Source organism: Ornithodoros turicata, chromosome 2 (assembly GCF_037126465.1).
Source record: "Ornithodoros turicata isolate Travis chromosome 2, ASM3712646v1, whole genome shotgun sequence".
Classification (NCBI taxonomy): Eukaryota; Metazoa; Arthropoda; class Arachnida; order Ixodida; family Argasidae; genus Ornithodoros; species Ornithodoros turicata.
The window spans coordinates 134,691,978-134,712,885 of NC_088202.1; the positions used below are offsets into that span (position 1 = coordinate 134,691,978).

Genomic DNA, 20,908 nt, shown 5'->3' on the forward strand with positions numbered 1-20,908 from the left:
CTTTCAGTTTTGAGCATTTTGTACTCTATTTTAAATACTTTTTACGTAGAGTACTTAGTATCTTATTTCAAATACTTTTGCGCAGTACTTTGTACAAGTCTGACCGGAACCAATCAATGGATAAGATTCTGAGTCACACACGACTGCGATTGGCTCCGATAGGCACGATAACTTTACCAACGGTACATGCTAAAACTGCCTATTACGATGTAGTTTTTTTTCTTTTTTGTTTCGTTTCTTTAAGTTGAGGGGGGACAACTTGGCTAGATAAAATCGCTAAAACCAGTGTTAAAAACACTAAGAACGAAACAGGACGAACGCGCTGCATGTGTGACCAACAGGCCCAAATTGGTACTTCATTCAACAACTTGCGACTCCCTTTCTTGACCAGAAGACTGCTGTTGTGATCTTGTATTTGGGCCATTCAGGGTTGTGTACTGCAGTATCTTGACAGAAAAGCGAAACACATTCACTTATGAGCTAGATGAAGTAGACCTCTCCCTCGTGCCTAAGTTGTCGCGCAACAACTTCGGGCTCCGGGGGCGGTGAATGTGAATCTACGGAAGCGAATTTCTTTGGAACTTAGTCTGTGGTGGAGGTGATGGTTGTGACGAACTATTGGCACTGATGGGATCACATCGCTGTATCCGATAGCCGTTATACTACACGATACTCTTACTCCCATTCATCCAATAATGTACGCTATTATCTACGTCAGTCTGTCATCGGCGCAGCTACTACATTTCATGTTTTCATGTTTATAAAAGCGATAAAATACACACTGCGTACACAACGAACTAAAATTAACAAACAGACATTGACGTTTTGAAGCCTATGCAGACCCCCTCATCGGAATGAAGCAGGAGGCGGTTACCCGGTTACGTAGCAAGGGGGTGTAGCAGTCCGGTAGTAGTCTCGGGTGCTTGTTCAAAACATTATTAGTTCTTTTGATGAACCAGGATTCAAGTTGTTTGCGCATTCCCCAACGACTTTCACGTGCCAAAATAACAGGGTTTTCTAAATCCACGTGGTGGCCTGTGATGTGATGTGATGTGATGTGAATAAAGAAAAAGATGGGGATGTTAGTTTCGACGAAGTCAAACTGGCTACCCCAGTACACTTAATACAGAAAGTCTTAATACAGTCTTGGCGGCATGTTCACACAGTTCGGTGTGTTTATCTGCGCTCTTGTAGATATCAGCGTAGTGTTCCTTCATCCGGCTTCATCCGATGAGGGGGTCTGCATAGGCTCCGAAACGCCAATGTCTGTCGTTAATTTTAGTTCGTTGTGTACGTCGTGTATATTTTATCGCTTTTATAAACATGCTGTCATGCGTTGGAAATACTTGTAATTTCACAGGGGTACTACTCATTGGCGAAACGAACTGCATCATAGAAAACTGAGTCGGGGGGAAAAATTAGCTCCCATTTAGCGTTGGAAACGTCTTTATTTATTTATTTATTTCATTAAAGGATAACGCATCGCCTCCAGTACAGCATTTTGTCCTCAACTCCAACATAATTGTTGAAGTACGTCTTCGGGTTGAGCCGCAGTTGGGCGTCGCTTTGAGCCATTCCCTTGCCGAGATACTTCGCGAGTATGTAGTCATCCCAAGCTCCGCGATGAGTGATGTCCTCTGACACAGGAGGCACCAGGGCGCCCTTCCTTCGAAAGTCTTCGATGATGGCGTCGTAGTCGTACGTGGAATACTTGAGTGAATGCTCCACGAGGTCTGCGCCAAGCTTCTCTTCGACGAGGGACATTCGAATGGGGACGACGTAGTTTATCGACTGAAAAGGTGAAGAAACGGTGTTATAATTTATTTACTATAGGCAATTTGAGGCTTTGTATATGTATTTGTTCCCTCTACGTTGTTCCAGCCTCAGAACATCAGTTCTCTCATGTTCAACAGTTGCCGCTTGCGTCGATACCGTCGTATGAATGTGTGCATGAGCGAGCAAAAATGTAAGAGTGAAAGGAGGATGAGTGAGAGAGAGAGAGAGTGGTGGATATGTCCCTTCAGATGACGCGCCCTTCGAAGTAGCTGGGGAGGTGTGTTAACTTAGCTCAATTGGTAGAGCCCTGGACCGGTAATCCAGAAGGTGTGGGTTCGAGTCCTACAGCTGGCTAACCTTTTCATTGACTTTCATCTTTCATCGTTATAACTCGACCGTCAACGCTACCGCGTTTCAGCGGGAACACTCTCTAGAATAGGCGCAAGTACTTAGTGCTATTTGACGCTCATCTTTCGCTTATCCACTTTAAAGCGACAGGTTTAAAGGAACAACCAACGCCGACAGCCCTGTAGGTCCGTCAGTAACAGTTGTGGAGACAGAAAGAAGAGAGTTAAGAGAACAAGGACGGAGTTGAAACGGCACCGAAACGAGTGCGAACGCCCGGATATCCGGATCCGGATCCGGATTGCAGGGTCCTGTAACGCTTCCGGATTTAGTCCCGTTTGGCAGAATGTCTAGAGTTGTCTAGACATTGTTCTCCCCTGGATATTCCTCTTGTATTCTTTCTTTGTGCTTCTCTGAACATAATAACGAGTGTGACGCTGCCGTTTATTCGCTATAGCCTCAGTTCCTTGTGCGCGGTTAAAACTCCGATCATCATCGTCATCGTAGGAACGAGGAGTGCGTACAAAACAAAAGAAACGCAACAAACACGAGCGCTCACTATCTATTGAAACACTGATTACAGAAGAAACCATTTAAATATTGTGAGCGGGCGAGGGAGAGAGGACGGGGAAGATGTGAATTTTTCACAAAACAAGGAATGTGTAGCGAATGCTCGATCACCGCCATTACACACTTGTTCACACTTGGCTCAAGATTAAAACACTGACACTTCCGTTTAATGGTGCACAAGCTTTCATCCAGTGAACTGCGGTGAATCACTTCATCCCATTGTCATTCATGTAGTAGTAGTTGTTGCATTCCATCAGTATACCTACCTGATGAAACGCATTCACTGTATGAAAGCTTGTACGCCAGTAAACCGAAGTTTGGGCGTGCTTATCTCTTCGTCACTTGTGCTTGACTGTACTTGACTCAAAGTTTCCACTTTCCCTCGATCGCTCACACTTGGCTCGCGTTCAGTGACGTATGGAATAGAAATAGCATATACTTAGTCCAAAAAGAGAGACAGAGGAAACGCTTTGCAGTCAAAAATGGCGTGGGATGGGGTTAATCAACGCAAGACGTGCTTGGAAGCATATACAGTGTTTATAATAAATAGCCTCGTCAGCATCTGTTGTTGTTGTTGTTTTAGTAAACAAACATCATCATTGATTTGAGTGAATGAGTTTGCGCTCTCGATATATCACACGTGTTTATTGCCGTTCTGCATGCTGCATCTCGAAAGAAATATAACGACATCATGCCGGCAATCTGCGTAAGATGGCGCATAATCGTGTGAGAAGCTAGGCTACACGGCAACGGCTTTTCAACAAGAAGCACGCACGCAAGCATGCAGGCAAGCAAGCAAGGGCGAGAGGTCGCGCCGATGTGCATTCTCCAGTCGGTTGCACGCGTAACGAGCTAACGAAGGGCGGGGCACTCGTCGAGGAGGGCACGTGGTAAAACACGTGCACGGCGCTCATCGTGCGATACGTGAACGGTGTAGCATACGTCACGCCCAATGTGTCACGTGCCTGTGTTTTTGAATGTCCCGCCACTTCGCTTGCACGTCTAACGAGCGTATGTTTCATTGTACACATAAATAATGGTCTAATGTTCATGTGTACAATAAAACGCCTTCGTGCGAAACCGCATAAGGACAACTGGCGCTACCTTACTAGGCCTATAGCACTACACACGTGACAGAACGTTGGTGCATACAGACCATCAATAATTTGATCAAGCAAAAACAAAGGTGAAGATCCATGTTGAGGCTTTAAAAAAACTGCTGTTAAGTTAAAAATACTGTTTTGCTAGATTTGCAATAACAGTAAGTGCAATGATAGGGGTGTCGGAAAATCTTTGAGACAATAGCCAAATCTCGCAACTCGTACAAAATGCTCACGCCTTGAAAATAGGCAGTACTGTAGACAGATTCAGAGCACACTCGCTTAAAGCACTGCACTATTCGTCCCAACAACAGCATATCCTCCGTAAGCCTTCCTGTGCTCGGCTCGATAATAACAAAGGCCACAACGAGAGGTGGAAGTGACGAATAAACTTACGAGTGCCTTAGAGAAGTTGTACAAGGTATGTTCCACATGTACGTCGTGTTATAATTCGATGGCCTTTTGCTTGGGCGTCCTGTAGCTACGTGCAATGTCTTACCGATTTCCGCTTGGTGCATCGTTGGTCGTCGACCTCTCAGTTCAGAGAGCATTGAATGTTAAGGGACGCGTGAACACCCACGTTCGTGTTGTAGTAACTCATGGCGTAACGAGGAATGAGACGAGGAGATAAACGGTGAGTTTATAACAACTCGTTTTATTTCGTCCTAGAGCATTCCTATCAGGGTTGTTTAGATTTATTCCACATGGATTTTATCCGGTGGATTTTTTGGATTTTATCCACACAACTTTATCCGGATTTTTTAGAGAGTTTCCCCAGATGTGATGTGAAAGACAACCTGAATTCAACGCCACACGGAAAACTCCCGGTTTATTTTCTTGTAGCTGTTTGCGAAAGCCCAGGTACGCGCAACATTAGCTTTTAACTTTTCTTAATTTTGTAACTTTTTAACTTAACCTTTTAACTTATAACTTTTCAAATTTAACTTTTTCCCGCTTTCTTCTACTTCTCACCATTCAGCGAGGGACTTTCTTCCACTTCCTGGAGGCACTGTAACTGAAGTGCGCCGAAACACGACAGCTAATCCAGGCGTGTATGGATCCACACCATTCAACCACACGTGCATGAAACTCCACTTTTCGGAAAACAATAGGAACTGATACGGTGTTGCTGGGACAGGCAGTTCCGTAAACGGAAACTATGGGAGGTCATACGAAATCAAGAACAGCAAAGCGCATTTGTTTTGACTCTGTATTACCTTTCTAGCCTTGTATATATTCTCCAAAAATATCAAAAAAATATCCGGGTTTCATCCAAAAAAGCCAACTGGAGAGGATATTTTTAAAAATACTAGTATCCGGATTTTTTTCAAGCCTGGTTCCTATTCATGCAAGCAAGCCACACAGGAGTCACCGACTCAGATTTTCGGAAACCACTTGAGCGATATCTACAGGGTGTTCAAAATTAAGCTTTCACTAGCACTTTATAAATAGGCGAACGAAAGAAAACTGGTGCTATTTTTCTGTTCCTTGAGTAAGAAACAGGTGCTACATAATCAGCAGCACCTGTTTCTTACACAAGCAGCGTAAAGTTATCATCCGGTTTCCTGTCATCGCTGTGTTTGCGTAGCGCTCGTGAAAGCTTAATTTTGAACACCCCGTATTATCTATATAGTCGCTGAAATAGTAAATTAAGGGTTCCGGCATACGTCGGGGATCTGTATCGGGCCATGCCTTACTACCTGCACTATATACAGGGTGTTCAAAATTAAGCTTTCACGAGCGCTACACAAACACAGCGATGACAGGGAACCGGATGACAACTTTACGCTACTTGTGTAAGAAACAGGTGCTGCTAATTATGTAGCACCTGTTTCTTACTCAAGGAACAGAAAAAATAGCCCCAGTTTTCTTTGGTTCGCCTATTTATAAAGTGCTAGTGAAAGCTTAATTTTGAACACCCTGTATAGTGCAGGTAGTAAGGCATGACGTTTCTGTAATGTATAAAAAAAATCGCAACGTTATATACCGTAAGATCGATGTTATCGACCGTATATATGTGACATAAAGTATCTGACAGGATAAGTAAAGTGACACCACAATTCGGGGTCAGCGCCGTGTTTAGCAGCGCCTGTAAGCCATTGGCCCTTCCTAAGAAAATGAAATGCCCAAGGAAGGTATACAAAAATAAACACCTGTCAAAGCACGTTGATTAAAAGTAAGGGATGGTTTATGAGGCCCCTCACCTGCGAAAAAAGTTGACATTCGACAGACTGGAAGATGTTTAAACGATCGACTAACGAAGTCACGCAAATGCCATAAAAACAGTCAGTCATCTCCAGTGAGCCATGTCGCACAAGACCTGCACGTATCAGGCTCAACTAAACGAAACAACTCGCCTGGACTATATCACCGTGACAGAATAGGAAGAGAGCCAATGGAAGCTAGTTACACTCTTGACAGAGGTCCATCTGCATCAGCTGCCCATCTGTGAAACTGACAAGAAAAGAACTCAAATTTTTACAACACGGGTGCTACAGACCGGAACAAGTCCACCTTCCAGGGGCCGCTGAAGGAGGAAATCAAACTAGTTGTTAGAAGGCGCTTGTACTCACAGTTTGCCTTCCGTCTGATTCCTCGTTGCGCCATGAGTTATTTCGACACCAACCAACTCGCATCCAGGTACTCACAGGTCCACATTGGAGGCGCGCGCGCGCTTAATGCAAAAAGTTACGTTTACAGATATCCCACTTTACAACAGCACATCTGGAAATGCGTTGTAATTCCATTTTGTCCTCCGACAACTTATCCGCCGTAGAACTCGCTGTTGTCAATCCCGGCCGAGGACGGCAGCAATGTGGGGGAGGTAAGGTTGCCTCCAGCACCCTGTGTCGGATACTTCTGGCGCACGTCAAAAGAACCCCAGGTGGTCGAAATTACCCGCAGCCTGCGGCACGTGCAACCATTATTATTATTATTACTATTATTGCCGTCGTCGTCCTCTTTGGCTATTCACATCTGGTGGATAAAGGTTGCCACATAATTAATGCGAATGCGAGTCTGGGAACTCTACACATAAAAGAAAAACTTAGCAGTGTAGAAAAAGCCAAAGCCAAATGTAACTCGAAATGTAACTGGTTCTTGAACACAAGCTAGAAATGACATATAATTAAATTACGGTTATTAAATTTAGAAAATACTTAGGTACAGGAATTACTCTAAAAGTAATTAATTGTAACCCTTCTAACTCTCTCTCTCTCTCTCCCTGTAACTCTACTTGTGACTAAGTTACTTCACAGTTCCTGTCGTCCCTGCCGCGCTACTCACTCACTCTCGGAGATTTCCTTCTCATATCCTTTACCCACCTGAGCAACCTGCACCACCCGGCATACATGCCGGCAGTGCACTGTAGATCCATATCATTTGTGCGTGTGCATGCGTGCGTGTTGCTGATATCTTCCGAATACGCGACTGACCTTGAGCAAGATGTAGGTGACCACAACACTCCAGGTAGTGATGCACACAGATGTCAGGAACTGCACCCACAGAAGGTAGAAACCTCCTCCTTTGAGTATTCCCTTATGACCACGTGACATTTTGAGCAGATGGTCGGCGTCGATGAAGATACCGACTGCAAGAAGTCCCCAGAGGCCTCCTACCGCGTGCACCGACACTGCACCGACAGGATCATCGATATGGAAGTAGTCCATCGCCATTGGGACCCAGCAAGCAAACAAGGCGCCAGTGGCTCCGACCACGATACTCTCGTAGGCACTGTAGAACCCGGAGCCAGCTTGATTCAAAAAAAAAAAAAGAAAGAGAGAGAGAAAGAGACAAGAAAACAATAAGGGATGCGGCAGTTCAGCCTTAAAAAAACGAAGTATAAAAGCTTCTGTGGACTCTTTATTTGGAGCAGTGACGTCAACTTCGAAAAATCCCACGATGATAGAGTGCATGAATACGAGAAAGCGTCTCGGAGCTTGGAAATGTGAATTTATTTAAAGAATAAATTAGGCGTCTCTACTCCCTTTTAGAGGAGCGGTGAGCAGTTTGTGTAAGGCTTCGGGAACACCTCCAAATGGCTTTCTTGGGCCCTAATGCCCGTTCCCTGTTTCGGCTACGCAGCAATCGCAGCAAACCTCACTAAAAAGAAGATTAGCTGATTGGTCACCGTGTCGTGGAAACTCCCCTATGCATTTGCTACAGTAGAGCTTCCCTTGGCCACAATCGGTGAACTGATTCATGCTTTGATTACCGGACCCCTTATCATCTCCATCATCATCTCTCATCACGTACAAGTGGCACTGGGGCAGCGCCCAGCCTGCTGGCCGGCATCACCCCCATCTCATCATCGCATCTCTATGTGTGCTTGTGTGTGTGATTCACGACGGGAACGTGATTCACGTGGCTCACGTGCTCTTTAGAGTCTTATTTGACGCAGCCACAAGAAAAAAAAAAAGTCTCATAATGTTCGTCGTAAACGCATTTTTTGCACCATCAATAATCGATCAATTCAATCAAGTCAGACGAGAGATGTGGTTTGTGAAATAACTCGCTTAGAGTCCAATGTCCTCCACGCTGATATGGCATGTACGAGCGTACCTGTGACGGCGACCAAGGCAGCGAGGATCGCGTTGACAATGTCATCGACGTAAAACTTACGGCTTGTGAAGTAGCTAAGAAAGAGAAAGTAAATGCGTAACTGTTCCTATTATTCTTCACAAGTACATTAGATTTGTCGTTTGTGGACATTTACTTACGAGTAAAACACCCCTACAGCGCCGCCCCCAAGTGAAGCATTGACTGTGGTAACTGCGGCTCTGTAGGGAAATCGTTAAATGTGGGGCTGCAAAATATTTGAAAACAAACAAACAAACGAAAAACACTGGTGCATTACCTAGAAGCATACTTCCACTTCTCGTGACGGACACCAAACGAACTGCCACAGTTGAACACGAGCCATCCCCACCTGCAACCAGGTAATCGCACTAAGTACTTTTACGTTCATGTCAGGCGAACTATTCGACTCCAACTTACCACAGGGTGAAAGTCCCCAACATTACATTAGTTGGACTGCTCATCGGCGGCTTCTCTGACGTGTCGTAGCGGCCGTCCCGTGGACCCAGAAGCATAGCAGCCACAAGGGCAGATGCTCCTCCCAAAAGGTGCACGCAACCAGAGCCGGCGAAATCTAGGGCTCCCATGTGCTTTAGAAATCCGTGGTCTCCCCAAACCCAACCAGCGGGGATGCAGTACACGATGGTGTTCAACAAGGAAAATATGCAGTAGGCGTTGTAATCTGTGCGCTCCGCCATTGCTCCAGAGACTATAGTAGTCGCTGTCGTTGAGAAGGAAAGTTGAAAGATAAATGTCGAGAAGACTTCGCCCATATCCTCCGGTTCGGCGTCGACGAGGAAACGGCCGAAACCGCAGAATGGGTTCGACGTCGTGTAATTTGTATTAGGGATGCCGTACTGGAGGCCGAAGCCAAACATCCAGTACGTGAGGCCGCCGAAGATGACGTCAGCGGCGTTTTTCATCATGATGTTCACTTCATTCTTTTGCGAGACGCAACCAGATTCCAGGAGTCCAAATCCTTCGAAAACACAAAGACCATTACACTTACTGTTGTCTGCTTTAGTATAGTTCCTCGGTGCAAGATGTGGAAGCATCACGACAAAAACCGTCTTTGAACATGTATGTTCACATTAGGTCCGAATACGAAGTGTGTTCGAAGCTTTCTCAACCGACCTCGCTTTCTTGGCTGAGGTCTGTGTACGAGACGCTAGCAAATTCTGCGACACTGATTCATTTTCAAGAATATTTATTCCTGCAACATGCGACAAACATCGAAGACATACGCTCTGATGCTGTAAAATTCGCAAATATGCATTCAGAGTACTGGACAGGCTACTCAACTCTTGTATTGTGAAATCCTTCTCGAGTTCACCTCAGTAGTGTAGCCAGAAAAGCATTTCGGAAGGGTACGCGAACTTTACATGTTGGGAGGATTAAACGTCATTTTCCCTCTCCCAAATGCATTACCAAAGTATGTTATCGGAGGCAGGGGTTGAACCCCCGAAACCGCTCTGGCTACACGCCACTGGCTCACCTATATGTGCACATAAAACTCACGCCTGCCCATGTCTGGACGCGTACGCGCGTAGCTTCAAGAATCACATTGTTGCCTACAGTTGCAAGAGTTAATGACGAAGGCAGTGGCAAACCTACCAGTTTGCATGGTAAAGATGACGATTGCTGCAGTAAGAACCCAAGTGGCATCATCGTACGTAAACTCTGCATCGACGGGTACCGTAGAGTTCGTGAGGGGCGTCGTCTGTTCAACGGTGTTCATTTCGTACTACATGCCATCCTATGCATGTTATCGTATTTACGGACTTTCCATTGCCGTAATGATACCTATCAGCCGACCTACTTATGGTCACTCGTTGCACGGCATTATCAATTCAACAAGAGCGTGTAATAGCGTGCCTCAGATCATCCTGTCACCGAACCGATCGAATGAAACCTTAAATTATTTGGGCGTTCATCATTACAAAGTTCTTCATGCGAAGCATGCAATGGTACATGTGGTCAGTTGCAATAGGTTCCTTTCGTCCCTTTTGAACCCAAAGAATGAACATGTGCAAAGGCCGCTTCATGTCCTTTTTCGTCTGAGCCAAAGATCAGCTCTGGAAGGCGCCATCACTATGCAATCAGGAACGTCGAGGTGTGCTACGCGGTGTTGTGATGCCGAATAAACAACAAGCCCAAATAACAACACTTTAGTAGACCGTTGGTAATGTCACCGTACGGTTATCGTATCTACCGGAACCAATCACACCGTGCGTGACCGAGAACGTTTGTCGTTGATTGGGCGTGGGAGATACGGTATTTCGAAGGCCACGTTGTCGAAGGTCTGTTAACACTGTATTACTGATACTTCGTGCCTTTACATTGCGACACTACAGTGGGAGCATAAATGCCGCCACAAGTATTCGGTCTGTGGCTTAGTTTTGCCTACCGGACTTCTCTTCTGACCTCTTTAACGTGCGCTGAACTCTCAGCTTAACGTCCCTTGCGGAAGACAGGAAGGTGTCTATATTCAACTATATACCTTGCCGCCAAGCCGGCGTCCTTGCTCAGGTTGGAACGCGTATTCTTAAGATTAGTAGGACGTCATGATGCCCCGGACGGGACGGGAGGAGAGAGAAGGGACAGGGAAAAGAAAAGTGAGGAAGAAGCCGCCGTTCCGGCAGTGCACAGTGCAACGATGTGACGTGTTGATTTAGGTGGTGTTGGAACAGCAGCAGACGACACTGGTGTCAGTACCGCAGACGACAAGTTACCTAATGCTTGTGGAGGAGTATCCTGAGGGCAAAGTGAGAAACGCTGCGTTTTTCTCTCTTGAGCCTTTCCAACGGACCAGAATGTACAGAACCGTGCTGATACATAATACTCGAGCATACGACACGCTGTACACTATTACACATATTCAGTGAATAATGATGAAATGAAAAGGAACATACGCGTCTTTTCTGAATGCATTTGTCTTCTTGTGGCTACCCCGCTGACACTTTTCCGTTCACGAGGCAACATAGCTCTTACGTGACAAACATTGAGAGCTACAACAACGAAGTAAACCCTGAGATCCTGCGTCGACCAGACAGGGTGTGGCACAGATAATATCACGCCTGACAGAGCGATTTTTGCCACTGTGTCCGTTTTTCTGCGCAGGAAGACCGCAGTACATACAGAGACTTATAGGAGTACATAGTTCAGAGTTTATGAATACGTCTAGGAGAGGGTTTGCGCGGGACACCGCGGTGCCGATATATCGGATTAACTCAGATTAATTGAGAGGAGACAAGATGTCCGACGATGGCAGGAGGCACCTCAATATGTGAGACCTAATGAGCATGTCGGCTTCTGATTTCTGACCAAGTTTGTATTAGTTTATGATATAAGCGGAAGCTTTGCATAAGTCTAAAAGGATAGCTGGCGTTACACCAGGGTTTCTCAACGTTTTTCTTTTGCGATTGATATCACTCGTTAATCTCACCCTTTTCTATTTATTTTTCTATCAAAGAAAAAAAGTTTTGTGTCGCGGTGCTCAGGCTATGAGAACTCGCCACTCCAGTGCTCTGGAGGCACAATATAATACATAATAACAAAAAGACTGGTGCTCTTAGATACGCGTACAACACTTGACGGCTGCGGGGGATATGTAGAGTTAAAATATTCCAACAGCTTTGCCCCATACATTGGACACGTGGCCAGATGATGTTCAGTGTGGACTAGCTGCAACTTCGTGATAGGACTTTCTGCAAACCGTGATGGAACTGAAGAAGATATTCATGTGAGACTGATGCAGCACCAAGTAGAACAATTTGAAGTTGATGATGATTATGAAGTTGAGGGCTTTTTTTTTTCGCGCAACGGCTACCTATTCCAAAGGAACAACTCGAAATTAGCGAATGGTCGGATTTCAGTGCATACCACCAATCACCACCGTTCACCACCTCTCACCATTCTACAATGAATGGGCTCCCTAATATTCGTAACTTTATTATCTTTTTAACATTTTCTAATAGCAATCAATGACATCCTTCTTTGCACCCCAGACCATGTGTACCAGACAAGAATACAGCAACGATAGGGATAAGCTACTAAATGAAATATCAACTCGTACATCGTTGCGTCATTAACGTACGAATAACAGCTCAGACATTATTTTTAGCTAATTTTTTTCAAAAAACATGCCGTGCCGTCTTCGACAAGTCAGACCTCATGTAGCGGCCTGAACTATAGCCACGCGTCATATCTCTGTATTAATGACAGATAAGTTCACATTTATCGACAGTACACATCACGAGCGACTGTTAAAGGATTACAAGATAGAGCACGTGTCGAAAGTCCGGATACCGATCTCAGCGTCAAAATCAAGATCGTTCTGTTCTGGAGAAGACTGAAGTGGCAGTTCTTCCGTGACCGTGGAATCATTATCCCTTTGTTCGTAGGCGGCACTATGGCGTCTGTTAGCTCGGATGCTGTCCAAGTTGAGGTCGGCCATCACTGTGTCGTAGTCGTAACCATCGTAACGAATTTGATATTCCATGAAGTCGGCCCCGAGAAGTTCAGCCTCGGGAGCTATTCGTACTGGTGTCACCAAGTTGATGCCCTATTTTCAAAAGGGAAAACTTAACGAAGGACGAATAGGCAAGAATGTACATGGGGGCAAGCGTCGTAATATCGTTAAGGGCAGGTATTTCAGGACTCCGTAATCGAATTTACTCATACATGTAGCTATAGAAGCTACAATAATTCTTATGTCCGCTTCAGGCAAACGCGTTATATACATATGTTTATAAGTCCCAAACGTCGCTACACCAGCACTGGACAGCTGTTTCGGCCTCATTGGGCCATCATCGGCAATGCGTAGGTGGGCGACGTTTGAGCGAGTGGCGTCGGAGGGTTTCAAACCTCATTTCAAACCTCGGATTTATGAACGACTCTTCCAAGAACGCTAGCAGTTCATAAATGGAGAGTTAACTATAGACATACTTTAACGCGATGGCTTTATTAGGGTACACCAACGTCAACAGCCATGTGTAGGTTCATCCTCAGTAGTTGTGGGCAGTAAAGGGGAGGAACAAGGCTAGTGTGACATACAAAACCAACTGGGGGCGTCGGAAGATCAGGATCAAACATCGCCCTATAAGGCTACCGCTTTCAAACGTGTGCAGATTCAGCCAATTTTTACGCTTATATTATTTGATGTTATTAAACACACCCTCACCTTCAGTATGAGTGCCGTCATAACGACAGCCCAAGCAGTAATGCAGACGCAAGCTAGGAGCTGAATACAAAGCAGGTTAAACCCGCCGCCCCGAAAGAGCCCCATCCGGCCGTTCGTCAGTTTAAGCAGCTTATCCGCTTCCACGAAGAGTCCGACGGCTATCATGCCCCAGAGGCCGCCGCAGCCGTGGATGGCCACGGAGTTCAGCGGATCGTCCACGTTGAGCTTGTTCATCAGCGCAATTACGCTGCATACCAGGACAGCACCTAGGGCACCAATGACGACTGCTTCCCAGACGCGATAGAAGGCTGAACCTGCTACAGAGAGGAGACCACAAGATTACAATGATTGATTGTCAGCCATTTTATTGCGTATACTGCAGACAGACCTGTAACGCTGACCAGTGCCCCAAGTATGGAGCCAATAAGTTCTTCCACGTAGAATTTCTTGTACGCAATGTAACTGCAGTGGGTTCAAGCAATGTTACATGCTTAACGTCATGTTCGTAACCGATTGCGATTACATGTTTTCGTTGCCTGCGCACGTACGCGCAAATGAATTTGCAGAAAAACGTTCGGGGACGACACAAACGGGCACATGTATGTGGGCATCTAGCACATCTAAACAATTGTCTTGCCACTCTTCCCCAAAATGCATGAACACGTACGAGAAAAATACACCAACAACTCCCCCAGCGATAGAAGCATTCAGTGCAGTCACTGCAGCCCTGGAATGAAACAAAAGGAAATTATGAACATAGTATTAAGAAAGAACCATGTAGGTAGATAAAGACATCTGGCACGTAAGCATTTCACCTGCTGATGCTCACCTAGCCGCGTACATCCAGCGTTTATTTGACATGCCGAAGACGCTGCCACAGTTGAAGACAAGCCATCCCCACCTGGACAAGAATAACACGGAACTTGCCATGAGAATGTATGACAGTATGGTGTACGTACTTTACAGCAGGACCGCTATATGAACCGCATAACAAATTTCCACTACTACAGTTACAGCTGTTGACGTTACCTTTCTTGTTACAAAAGTGCTCAGGCAGTCTGATTCACTATCGGTACCTTGCACCTTGGCATTACACACCGATTTGTGCCTTTTTGTTTGCATTTGATATCGAACGGTGTGCTACCATTAATTTCAGTTCGAACATTGCCCAAACTATTTTGTTAGCGTTTCTTTTGTGCTAGGGGAAATGTCACACTTATGCCAAGGAGCATTTGTCATCTTTAAGACATTCCAAAACGATGGCCGCATTCAATTTCTCGCCCGTTTTCTATAGGAATAGCAAGCACCATAGAGTCCACAACTATAACACTCACCATAAGGTAAAAGCACCTACGATTGCGATAGTAGGATTTCCCATTCGTACCCTCCCTGCTCTTGCTGTTGACCTTCTCAGCCGTGGTCCGATCACCCTGCTGATGACAAGGCTAGACACGCCTCCAAGTAGATGAATACAACCACAACCAGCGAAGTCCACAACTCCGGCCTTCTTCAGAAAGCCGTGATCTCCCCACACCCAACCTGCAGCTATGGAATAGACTAGTGTATCAACGGTGGAGAATATGCCGTAGGTGTATAGGTTTGTCCTTTCCGCCATTGATCCGGAAACTATGGCCGTAGCAGCAGTTGCGAAGGACAGCTGGAACGTGAAAGTGGCGTAGCTACGGCCCATGCTGTCTTCGGGCGTGCTCATTAGGAAGGAACCAATGCCGCAGAAAGGACTTGTGCCACGATCCTTTCCATTTTGGAAGCCATATCCCAACGACCAGTAGCTGAGGGATACCAGGATGACATTTACGGCGTTCTTTATCAGGATGTGGACTTCGTTTTTCTTGGTCACTGTTCCAGCCTCCAGAAGCCCAAAGCCTAGTGAGCATTGAAGGTTGCATCTTCGCTGCTATGGTGTTACTATTCGCGTGAGACTTACCTGTTTGCATGGTGAATATAACAAAGGAAGCCGTCAGCATCCAGGTTGCGTCGTCCGACGTGAAGTTGTCATCCCGTGTGAGCATTCTTTTGTTGCCGCTGAGGGTATGCGGTTTGTTCAGGGATGACTGTTAATCGCGCAGGTCTTCGGAACTGCGTTTCCAGCATGAATGACTTATTTCGTACATATCAGGAATCGGCATGTTACAAAAGCGTCCGTCGCCTTAAAGTTGATCCACTGTAAAGTATGAACGATGTTGGTGTTTCTTACAAGTTTAGTTTATACACCTCAGGATATAGTTTACGATAATCGGGGATTGGAATCTGTATTAATTGAAATACGTAGCTCTACTTCAAATATTTCCGAGCACTTGATGGTCAGCCCTTCAACAACATTTTTTTTAACATCTGCATATTTTCTGTACCACCAGCATCACATTTCTTAAAGCGGTTCGTTGTGCAGCATTATGCGCACATACTTGGACAACTGAACGGCAAAAACCACAAAGAGCGAAGCATCTAAAAAAATATTTATAAGTGATAAACTTTCTCGTAGAGTCCCGTCTGCATAAGATGATTAAGATTTTACTATACAATGAACTACGGAGCGAATGCAACATATGGAGTGTTTTTTTTTCTTTTTTAAATTCATCACAGAGTTCTTATAAGATGCCATTTGTGCAGACGGGTTATGCGGCCGGCCCGACGTGCTGTCGGAAACCGTTTAGAAGTACTGGACGACTAATTAGACAAAATTTACAAAACTTATTGTTCAGATGTTTTCTGGGGAATGCGAGATAGCAGAATTGGAGCCGGTAATTACTGGAATCAATCGTCCTCGTTGGACACCCTGAGAAGCGAACGTACTTTGAGATATGAACTGTCAAACTTTGCTACGCAAATGAGCCGATGCCAGAACATGTTTCTTACACATTTTTCCTCCTCCTATGGAGGAAAATTAAAGTAAAATAGGAAGTAAAAAGTAAGTAAAAAGTATAAAAAGTAAGTAAAATTGGGGAGCAATTACAGCTTTACTTTCGAACTCAACAAGTCGTCCCTAAACGTCGCATACACCTGCGTGATTTAGTCCCGAAAGGAACTAGTGTTTGTGGCGATTTCTAGTCCCCAAAATGACTAAAATTACTCATTTTCTTAGTGTGTGAAAGGAAATTGAAAGCACCATACTTCGCATGTTTCCCATTGTTTCTGCAGCGTGTTCTTAATCTGGGAACAAGTTCTCTCCCTCCGGGCATTCGACTCTTCATATACTTTTCTGATTTCCTAGCATGTGGCGTACGATGGATCGCCTATTCCGGAACGTAGACGCCCACCTTCGAGAGTGTGTCGAACAAAACCGAACACGGAAATAATGCTTAAATTTCAAAGAACGCGCTTCACATTGACATAATCTAATCTTGTTGTGACGCCAGGCTCGATACCACCTATCGCGTCCCTGCCCATAGCCTATGGCTGTGGCGGCACACGAGAAAGACGTGAAGCGTTCAGATTACTCGTATACACATAGCTGCGATTTCTCGAAGGCCAGAGAGCATATACGAAAATCATGAATACATTATGTCAGCTTGTGTGTGTCAACAAACACGCAGAGCATGCGAACGATATCAACAGGGCAACACCGAAACAGGCAAAACTGAAGCATATATATATAACTGGAACTAACCACGTGGTGTGACCGACACGAGGCTGTCGTCTTGCGCCGAATAACGCCGTCCTGCACTGGGAAGTCTCTTGGAGAAAGCGAAGGACGACGAAAGTGCGAATAGGAGAACGTCCAAGCGAAGTACCGTTGGGAAGGGCAACAGTTTACTGGGCGGATGGAAAGTCTAATGATGTTGGTTCCCGTGATCCCTGGGGTACGTCTTCACCCGAGATCCAATAACTGCTTCGTAGAAAAAGAATTCTCTACGAAGCACTCTCTCCAGGGATTACGCGATGTCATCGGATCGCCAGAAGGGACGATGTGTGACGTCTGCTGGGGTTCTTCTTGATGTAGATCACCCTGCTGGTTTGCACTGTGTGCGCGTCGGGGATTGCTTTGTTGTACGATATATCGATTAATAGCACGTCATTGTCATCACTGTGTATGCACGTTATCAATGTTGGACTAATGTTTTTATTGTATTATATGAGAATGAAAAGCGACGATGTTCATGATTCGTCGCTGTTGAGCAGCAAAAGCGATGTTAAACGAATCATCTAGATCGCTTTCCTAATCACCTTGTAATCGCAACAGACCTCTGTCTCAGAGGAGCGCTCTGATGTCGGCATCTTCATTCATCAGTTAAACTATCAGTTTCCCGTACACCTTCCGGATTATAACCCTCCTTCCGAAAGTGAATTTCTGGCCACGAGTAATTGGTCTCCGGAAAGCCCCTATATAGTAACGTGGGGACGGTAAAGAGCGCGGTAACATTTCCTACAGTCTGAGGAAAATGACACGGACGGGAAACACGCAACGACGGAACGAGACTCAAAAATATCGTGTCGCTCAATTGCGTGTTTCCCGTATGTGTCGTTTTTCCCAGACCCAAAGTAATGTTACCACTCTCTAATGTATACACCCGAGCCTTTAACGTCGCGAAACTGTTAGGTCCTCCGTCGTCCGACAAGGCGCTGAGGCCTCGTGAAGATTTTCTACACGCAACCTTATGGACATTCTATGCTATGGGCATCTATTCTCTATGGGCCTTCTGTGCTACCACACGCTTATGGACATTCTATGACTCGCAGAATGCGTGCTGTGTGTGCTCCCAGAGGTTCCTTTCCCAACGACACTCCTCCCACTCACTCCTCCAGAGGTTCCAACAACAACAACAACAACTTTATTGTGAGATAATGAATGGGGAGTTTCATCACCAGGGGCGATGCTCTACCGCATTGCTGGTGGTGATGCGGGGCATGAAATAATGAGCCCCTTCACAATAAGGATCGAAGTCCCATGGTGTCCAGAAAGGTCAATAGAGCTTTAAGGGCAGAGCGTTGGTGGGCTGGATGTGAGCGATTCCGACATTTAACGCTCACTTGGTCGAAACTTTTGAACTACATGCTGAAGTCCATCATCATATCTGTTCATCATCTCTTTCGTTTCTCATCATCTCATCATTTGTTTGTACTTTGAAATCTTTACATAATTTGTTTGTGATGGAACTCACATCCCCGTTTTTTTTCTTGATCACATCACCACCTAATGTACACCACCTCGCTTGTGCCCTTTTGTTTTGTTCTACCCTGGGAAGGTACTCATACTGTCAGGTTCCTTATCAGTAATATGTGCTTGGGCCACCCCCTCAGACTCATTAATACATACATTTTTGACCCTCGTCACATATCCGAGTCTGTAATCACATGGATCCCCGGTCACCGTGGGCTTCCACTCAACGAGACAGCAGACAGCCTAGACACTGTCAAAGATAGTAAACTATAGATAGCTGAAGTCCTGCCAGCATTTGCAGAATTCACTTGAGCAAGATATAGGCGGTTGTTGGATCGATCTTGGCATCGTATTCCTAGCCCTGGTTACGACCACCTGTCCTTCCCCTGGCAGCCGGATTGTCTTGAACCCCAGGAGGACTGGGGTTTGTTTGACGCGCCTTCTGTGACATGCCCCTCTACTCAATTTGTATATGCAAGAACTCGTGCAGGAACTTGCACACTCCGAACGTGCACCCACTGTGGGAGGAATGAAACACTAGAGCATTTCCTACTACACTGTCGAATATTTTATCGCCTCCGTCAAAGCTGTTTCGTCGTACCTTTGTGCAAGATTGGAGTCCCTTTTTACAAGCTTCGTTACTATCGTTTGGGGCAGTTCACACAGGAACGTGGATTCGGTGCGTGGCATCTTCCATCACATCATTTCTTCATCGCTCTCACCGCTTCTAGGTAACATAGACCTTTTAACGTCTGTACTTGCTCATGTTTCAAGTGCTCCCTCACACGCTCACACACTGCAAGGTAAAGTCAAGTGTCAGCCAAGCACTTTAGGCCAGTAGGCCACACAGCAAGGTAAGTAGACCAAAAAGTGTGTCAGCCTATTTGTGTTGCGTCATGCTGCACGTGCCGCAGGTTAGGACTGCCAACGCACAATGCACTGCATCTCAGCGCCTCTGGTGGTGATGGTGCTAATGAAAGAGCTCGTCGTTGTCGGCCTCACAAAGGTGGGCAACGTCACGACTAACGCTCTGGGGGAGTGTGCGTCCTGGGCCGACTTCTAAGGGAACTGTGCCGACATATGTCTGACAGCGTCTGAGGTAAAGCCCCAAACAGCACAGCCGGTACCGGAATTCGAATATATGTCAACAGTTTAGCCGTGGCCAATCTCCCTTGGTGGATGACGGCCAGAGGCGGAGGAAGCAAAAAAGGGACAGCGCGCGGTGAGCGTGCTGACGGTCTGTGGAACGACGATTTGACGGTCAATGCTTCTTCCCTCCGTGGTTGTGTTCGTTTATTCAACTCGCACGACCCGCGTGTCGGTGTCGTGACGTATGAGAGTCATCGTAGGTCATCGACTCCAGCGACCTGCATCGAGAGGAGAGTCGCTGGGAGTCGACTCTCCAGCGCCTCTAGTGTTGAATCCTCGAATTTTCGAACGGGAGTCACTGCCACGGGGATGACGTCATGAGAGCCATGACATTTTCGCTTCCTTTCTTTTTCTTTCTTTCGTTTTTTTTTCATTTCGCCATTTTGTCCCACCAAGAGTAAGAGTAAGTGTTGCTATGGTTTCCGGCGCCGAAAATCGGGAACAAGCTAGGCTGTGCTGCGCCGCAACGCTGAAGGAATTCACGATGTTACTGGAAGTGCAACATTGAGTTCCATAGCCAGTGCTGATCGACTGAAGGAGAAAAAGAAGCCGTTTCGCGGTCATTAGCCTGCTAACCACGAAGATGACACCAGTCCATGAGCTTGAACATTCAATTCTCAATGAAGGTAAGCTTCAGAAGTTAGATGGGAGCATTGAGAACGTGATTGAAGTTGACGTACTTCAAACAGAGTTAGCGCTCTCGCAAGCGCATGAAGAGCGAATCAGCATAACAGTGACAAGAGTGATTTGAAAGCTCAGGCCCACGGAACCATGGGTCGTAAATATTGCACGTCAGAAATGCAGGGCATGACGCTATCGGAATGAAGCTGCCGAAGCTGGGGATTTCTAAATTCAACGGCGAAATTCGTTCATGGCAAACGTTTTGGAATGCGTTTGATTCGTCGATCACTGAGGATACCATGCTGCCGAACACTGACATGTCCAAGCGCTTGAAGATCTACCTCATGGGTAAAGCAGAAGTAGCTTCAAGCTTGAAGAAAGAGAGGAGAACTACCGCATTGCCATAGACATTCGGAAACAGAGATTTGACAATAAGGACTTCGTTATTGATGACCACATGTCCTGTTCTACTTC

The 20,908-nt window shown here is 45.8% G+C and overlaps 2 protein-coding genes across 2 annotated transcripts; both read right to left on the bottom strand.

Annotated features, from left to right (window-relative positions):
* Nucleotides 1-1,428: 1,428 nt before the first annotated feature.
* Nucleotides 1,429-10,104, bottom strand: LOC135385060 (putative ammonium transporter 3). The gene is made up of 7 exons (XM_064614236.1): nucleotides 9,981-10,104; nucleotides 8,787-9,345; nucleotides 8,647-8,718; nucleotides 8,510-8,569; nucleotides 8,327-8,425; nucleotides 7,226-7,511; nucleotides 1,429-1,791 (listed from the first exon to the last, which is right to left on the bottom strand). Exons 1-7 carry the CDS (start codon nucleotides 10,102-10,104, stop codon nucleotides 1,468-1,470), a joined length of 1,524 nt encoding a protein of 507 aa, XP_064470306.1. The 3' UTR covers nucleotides 1,429-1,467.
* A 2,535-nt stretch (nucleotides 10,105-12,639) lies between these two features.
* Nucleotides 12,640-15,578, bottom strand: LOC135385062 (putative ammonium transporter 3). Its single transcript, XM_064614237.1, has 7 exons — nucleotides 15,494-15,578; nucleotides 14,883-15,432; nucleotides 14,378-14,449; nucleotides 14,216-14,275; nucleotides 13,937-14,010; nucleotides 13,549-13,862; nucleotides 12,640-12,930 (listed from the first exon to the last, which is right to left on the bottom strand). Exons 1-7 carry the CDS (start codon nucleotides 15,576-15,578, stop codon nucleotides 12,640-12,642), a joined length of 1,446 nt encoding a protein of 481 aa, XP_064470307.1.
* Nucleotides 15,579-20,908: the final 5,330 nt, after the last annotated feature.

Bases quoted from the DNA above. Each gene is read 5' to 3' on its own strand.
- LOC135385062 (XM_064614237.1), bottom strand. From the start codon at position 15,578: ATGCTCACACGGGATGACAACTTCACGTCGGACGACGCAACCTGGATG. The intron at 14,450-14,882 runs GTGAGTGTTATA...ATTCTTGTCCAG, and splicing joins GTAGGTGCTTTTACCTTATG to GTGGGGATGGCTTGTCTTCA. The intron at 14,011-14,215 runs GTACGTGTTCAT...AACCCACTGCAG, and splicing joins GTTGTTGGTGTATTTTTCTC to TTACATTGCGTACAAGAAAT.
- LOC135385060 (XM_064614236.1), bottom strand. From the start codon at position 10,104: ATGAACACCGTTGAACAGACGACGCCCCTCACGAACTCTACGGTACCC. The intron at 8,570-8,646 runs GTAATGCACCAG...ATTTCCCTACAG, and splicing joins AAGTGGAAGTATGCTTCTAG to AGCCGCAGTTACCACAGTCA. The intron at 7,512-8,326 runs GTGGAGGACATT...TGCCTACGAGAG, and splicing joins CTCGTACATGCCATATCAGC to TATCGTGGTCGGAGCCACTG.